The sequence below is a fragment of the Elephantulus edwardii genome, unplaced genomic scaffold (assembly GCF_000299155.1).
Source record: "Elephantulus edwardii isolate Elephantulus edwardi_28Jun2011 unplaced genomic scaffold, EleEdw1.0 scaffold00043, whole genome shotgun sequence".
Lineage (NCBI taxonomy): Eukaryota > Metazoa > Chordata > Mammalia > Macroscelidea > Macroscelididae > Elephantulus > Elephantulus edwardii.
The window spans coordinates 6257650-6263649 of NW_006399793.1; the positions used below are offsets into that span (position 1 = coordinate 6257650).

Here is a 6000-nt window from a genome sequence, read left to right on the forward strand (position 1 = left end):
GCTTTAGAACTATTTTTTGCCAATGGCATTTAAAAATTTTATTTAGGAGATTTATTTGTTGTTTGATTTCTTAAACTTTTTGTAAACTCTGTGTGTGTGTGTGTATATCTATATATCTATATGTCTATCTATCTATCTATCTATCTATCTATATCTATATATCTATATATATCTCAGTGTTACTATTGTAGAAATCTTTTAAATTTTACTGATTTATGTTAACAATTTCTAGTTAACATGAAATTAATTAATTGTCCTGCTTAGCTTTACGCTCTAACTGCTGTGCCAAAAATAAAATATAAAGTATGCGGACATGTTTTGAAGAAAGTTTACATCTAAATTCGAAAGTAAGATAGGTATATGAACATGTAAGCAGAGAATTAAAAAAAGCATCAATTAACTGCCAAATTTGGTGTTAGAAAGTGGATTCTGTAAGAATGAAAGGGAGCTCTGGTGGCTGAGTAGTAAGGAGTTGCACTGCCAACCCAAAGATAAGTGGGTTACATCCACTAGCTACTCTGAAGGGAGCTCTGATGACTTAGTGCTAAGGGGTTGTGCTGCCAATCCAGACATGTAGTTCTAATCCACATACTGCCCCATAATCCACAAGATTCTCGGTGGGAGAAAGATGGACAATCTCCTCCCATGTGATTAACTACCTCTGAAAACCTACTAGAGATCAGCTGTGAGTCAGTGCCAATAACTGCACATTATAACCTCAACAAAAAGAATGAAAGAAGGAGGAAGGTCATTGACAGTTGAACTAATAATCAAAGGAAGTCTCATAGTGGAGAATGGAGCTGATTTTCAAGCATCTATTCACTGGATAGGGAACTCTGGTGAAGTGGTGATAAGGAGTTGCCCTGGAAACTTAAAAGCATGTGGTTCAAATCCACCAGCTCCCCTGCTGGAGAAAGTAGGCAGTTTTCTCTCACGTAATTGACTGTCTCTGAAAACCTGTTGGAGGGTTAGCTATAAGTTTGTTCAGACTTGACGGTACATGAAAACAACAACCACATTTAATGTAGAGCATTACTTGAGTAAAAGAGAGAAAGATAAAGGCAAATGATATATTGCTTTTGTTGTTGACTGTCTTTCAGTCGAGCACAACTCAGAACGACCCTATGAACAAAAGACTTGAAGCCCCTCTACAACAAATCAACATTTGTCAGACTTCATAAGAGTTTCCAGAGGCATGTTATTTAGGAAGTGGATGCCACTCCTGCTCCAAATAGGTGATATTAAAAAACCTCACTTGTCACTTCTTTTCTTTGTGGCTATTTCAGAACCTCGTATAGTAAGGGTTCAGGAAGGTGGCACTGCTTACTTTACCGTTCTCAGAAATGGATCTGTTGATACTCCCTGCACTGTTCAATATGCCACTATGGATGGGAAAGCAACGGCAAGAGAGGGAGACTTTGTACCCGTTGAAAAAGGAGAAACACTTGTGTTTGAAGTTGGAAGAAGAGACCAGAGTATATCTGTGTTTGTCAATGAAGATGATATTCCAGAAACAGATGAATCCTTTTATATAATCCTCTTTAATTCAACAGGTAAGTAAAATATGTTTTAAGACAAGTTTATTGTTCCGGTGTGTTACTGAGGTATCAGTAAGTAGGACTTACTGTTACTTATTACTTACAAGTTGCAGTTCCTGTTGTCTGTGACTGAAAAGAACAAGATTATTTGTATTTTTCACTTTAGGGATCAGGTGAAAAATACCTGTGTTGAACCTTCATTATTCTTGAACTTAGGATTTTCAGTAACTTTTCACAATGTAACATAAATAGATGTAAAAAGAGCAAGGGTCACATGGGGCCAGCCATAACTGACCTTTACCACTTTCTCAAAGGGGAACTGTCCCCATCAACAGCATCAGTAACACAAAACAAATTCCTATGAGGTCAGGCTTGTCTTCCCTGCTTTCCCTCTTCGTTCTAGTCATCTCAAAACTAATCTTACTGATTTACTAGGTCCAAAATCCAATGTGATAGCTCACAAACCACATAGAATCATGCTAGGGAAGTAAAAATGTTATAATATCACAAAAATGTGGAAACAGCCCAGATATTCAACCACAAATGAATGGATTAAGAAATTATGGTACATTCACACAATGGAATACTATGCAGCCCGTAGGAGCAATGATTTTATAAATTATTACTTAACTTGGGAGGGACTGGAGACCATTTTGCTGAGTGAACTCACTCAGTCCCACAAGGGCAAATATTGTATAAGACCGTTATTGTAGAATGAGTATAAAGATCCAAGGTGGAAGCAGAGGGATGAGAATATGCAGGGAGATGGGGGGATTGATCACGGAGTTACACAATTTGATGGGTGGAGGGATTGAGAGTAATTTGAAGAATCTGTTCTGGAAAACAATGTATTCAAATTTTGTAAATAAATTAGTATAATGAAAAAATTTTAAAAAGTTATAATACAGCTTAGTAGCAGAATAATGTCAGGACAGCTTCAGAAATGTGCATGTCAGCACCTTGCTTTAGACCAATATTACAAAGTTCTCAGCCCTGCTAGTATTGGGCTCCTACCCTGAGTTGTCCAGCAAACTTGGGCAAAGACTCTTAGCTCTGGTTCCAATGTTGTAGCAGTCTCAAGGTCCTGTCTCACACTCTATGCTGTGGCTACTATGGCTAAAGGTTCTGAAAGTCCCTTTGTTTGCTCTTCTCCTGGCTGTGAGGTTTCTTTCCTTCTTTGCCAGTGATGGGGAGGTCTGATTCTGCTGCTGGATGCTCAGTATAATGGTGAGACCACTAGCCAATCCCCTTATGGACTGGTAGAAAGCCAGATATTTTGTGGATAGGCTAACATGCCCCATTCGCATATTCCCACCTATCAACATGACAAAGTCAAACTATGACTAGAAAAGTCTTATTGAAAGATAACCTCTGCAATAGTTAATTATGCAAAGTCTAAAAAACACAGCTAAATACAATCAGCTTTGGGAATATACTTGTGTTAGCCTTTTTTAAGGAATCTGAGGTAGTGTGTAACATGTCAGACCACTAACCTAAAGGTCACTGGCTCAAATCCACCAGTTAATGGTTTGATTGATTCCACCAGGTGCTTAAGGGAACGAAAGATGGAAGATTCTCCTTCAGTGAAAATTTATGGCCTTGGGAGCCTGATAAGAAGCCATGGTTCTTTTGAAGTTAGGCTTTTCTTAGTCACTCAAGAGAGTGCGTGATTGGTATGATGTCACATCTTCCCTTTACACAAGAGTCTTGGAGACACTGTCCAGGAAGCTGTGTTCTATAGGTGGTTATTCACAACTGGCATTTCCCTCCCTCTGGAATTGTAGCCAAAATGAATTACAGTCTACAAAGGGGACAGATAGACAATTTTTTTCTCTCTCTTTCATCTTGTAAATGAAGCAGGATGCTTTGACCTTCAGAAGATTTCAGTCTCACCTTTTGTGGATAGGATGAGCTGAAGCACCTCTTGATCTTCGTTAAGATTACATAAACATTTTTCTCTTTGAATCTTTTGAGGGTTCATTACAGGCATACTTTATTATTACCCCAAATACATTTATGTGTTTTTCCTACATTTTCCTACCATATCAAAAATATGACATTTCTGAAAATCAACAACATTAGGACAATTGTTGCCATGTCATCCTCAGATCTCATTCAAATGTCTTCAGTTTCCCCTATCATATACTTTATAGCAAAAATGATTCTTCCTTGAAATCATGTATTGCATTTAATTTTCATGTCCCTTTAATTTCTTCAAGTCTGGAATAGTTTCTAAGTGTGGTAAATTACAGACTAGTCACTTTGTAGAATATCCTTCCTTTTGAGTTTTTTTTGATGTTTCTTCATGATTAGAAGACTTAAGTAATGCATTCTTTAAAGAATATTGACAGAAGTAATGCTACATTCTTTCTATATCCCGAGAGTTGACACATGATTTTGATTTATCCTTTACTGACACAGTCACTTGAACATGACCTTACACAGACCTCCTTTAAGGTAGTGACCTCCAGTCTTATCCCCTGTAAAACTACTTTGCTTTCTTTGTAATTAAAATATATTTTGTTGGAGATGCACTTAGAAACTTTCAGTTTTCAAGTTGTTCATAATTCCCATTTAATGCAGTAAGTTAATTTGTTATAATTAATATTGATTCTGATGCTCAGATTCTCCCAAATTTTGCCAGTCTCTGACATGAATTCTTTGGTTTTATGTGTAACTTTTTGGAACATTTACAAATTTGCTCTTGTACTTTCTATGCCACAATCCTGAAATTAGCCATTTCTCCAAATTTTGGCTTTGGTTACGAAGAATGGGATTTAAAAATTTGGATCCAAACATTATGTAGGTCATGCTATTGAAAGTTTTGTTCTTTATTAGGGTGAAGACATGGTGAGTATATGCATGTACGTAAGCACAGGTGTGCACGTATACAATCACATTCTTAATTCTGTAGCTATAGAAAAGCCATTAGTTCACAATGATATATCCGTTTTGTGCAGTAAAAATGATTTTAGGTTTTTTGTTTATCTAAACTAGAATGTATCAGGATATATTCTGGTTTTCTCCTTTATCGCTTATGTCAGCTTTCATCTTCAATAGCAAGAAACACAATTCTGAATTGATATTTCTTTATTTGAATAATCCTTCCTTTAATGTAACCAGCTTTTGTTAGTCTGCAACACAATGGAAAGGCCATTTATACATTATATGAGTTCTATTTTTCTGCTCTGGACCCTGCTCCCAACCAAATTTAGACACCTCTTTCACAGTACTCCGGCATCTAACATTAAGCTTCATTCTTGTACGTTGAGATGGCTCCTTACCTTGCTGGAACGACTTGAAGTGAACCACTTAAGTGCCTTTGCCTGTAAACACAGGGTTGTTGTTTTAATGTTGTTGTTGTTGTTATGTGCCATCAACTCACTTGCAACTCATGGTGACCCTGTGTCCAACAGCTCTGAACCCTGCTTTATCCTGAACTAACCTTATTGTCTCTGACACCATAACTCCATTACCCTAGTCACTGAGTCAGTCCATCTTATCAAAGGTCTTCCTCTCTTTCCCTGTCCCTCTCTCTCCCATGACATCCCTCTCCAAGGACTTGACCCACCTTGCAACATGTCCAACGTGTTAAAACGGATCTTCAGAATCCTTGTCTCCAAGGAGCAGCCTGGTTTCACCCTTTCTATGATGAACCTGTTTGTTCTCCTGGAAGTCCATGATATATCCAATACTCTTCTCTAGTATCACAACTAAAAGGCATCAATTCTCCTTCTATCAGCCCTAATCAGTGTCCAGCTTTTTGATGACTTTTGCACTGAACTATTCAGGAAGATAAAGAAGGAAAGGAAAAGATCTGGTTTCTGTTACTGTTATATTGATTAGTCTCCCTTTCTCTATTTCTATTTCATTTTTCTTTCCCCTCAGTCTTCATCTTATTTTTCACCTGGTTTAAGAAATAAAACAAAAAGTTAAAATTCTCAACTAGTGTGAAAACGATTATTAGAATAATATTATAGAAATTTCCAAATTGCAAAAACACAATTAGCAAAATCTTAGATAGGCTAAAATTACTGGAAGAATCAAATCACAGTTGTCATATGAAAATAATTTTTTACAGATAAAGTTAATTTTGCCTAAATAACAATGAGCATAGAAAGTTTTTATTCATTTTTAGAAAATTGATGATAGACTAAAACTCTTAGTAGTTTACTATAAAAATAGTATTTGATGTTTTAATTGGATATAATTCTGGTGAACTTGGAAGAGTTTTTTAATTCTGGTGGAAATAAGAATCCCAAACACTTTTTTTTCCTGTCAAAATGTCATTAAAGTTAACATATTCTCAGGCACAAGATGTTACCCTGATTAAACTTTAAGCCAGGTCCAAGTATCCTGAATCTTGTTTACCCTGAAAGGAGAAATTTAGCTTGTTTACTTTGCATAGTATATTGTTAGGAAGTATGTATTTTGATGTGTAAGAAAGTATTATATTTTAGGG

General features: G+C 36.4%; 1 protein-coding gene across 1 annotated transcript in view; it reads left to right on the top strand.

Annotated features, from left to right (window-relative positions):
* Positions 1 to 6000, top strand: part of GPR98 (G protein-coupled receptor 98) — a 1036968-nt gene that overhangs the window by 113380 nt on the left and 917588 nt on the right. The window contains exon 16 of the mRNA XM_006885387.1: positions 1287 to 1553. Coding sequence (XP_006885449.1) covers positions 1287 to 1553 — 267 coding nt within the window. The remainder of the gene's footprint in view (positions 1 to 1286; positions 1554 to 6000) is intronic.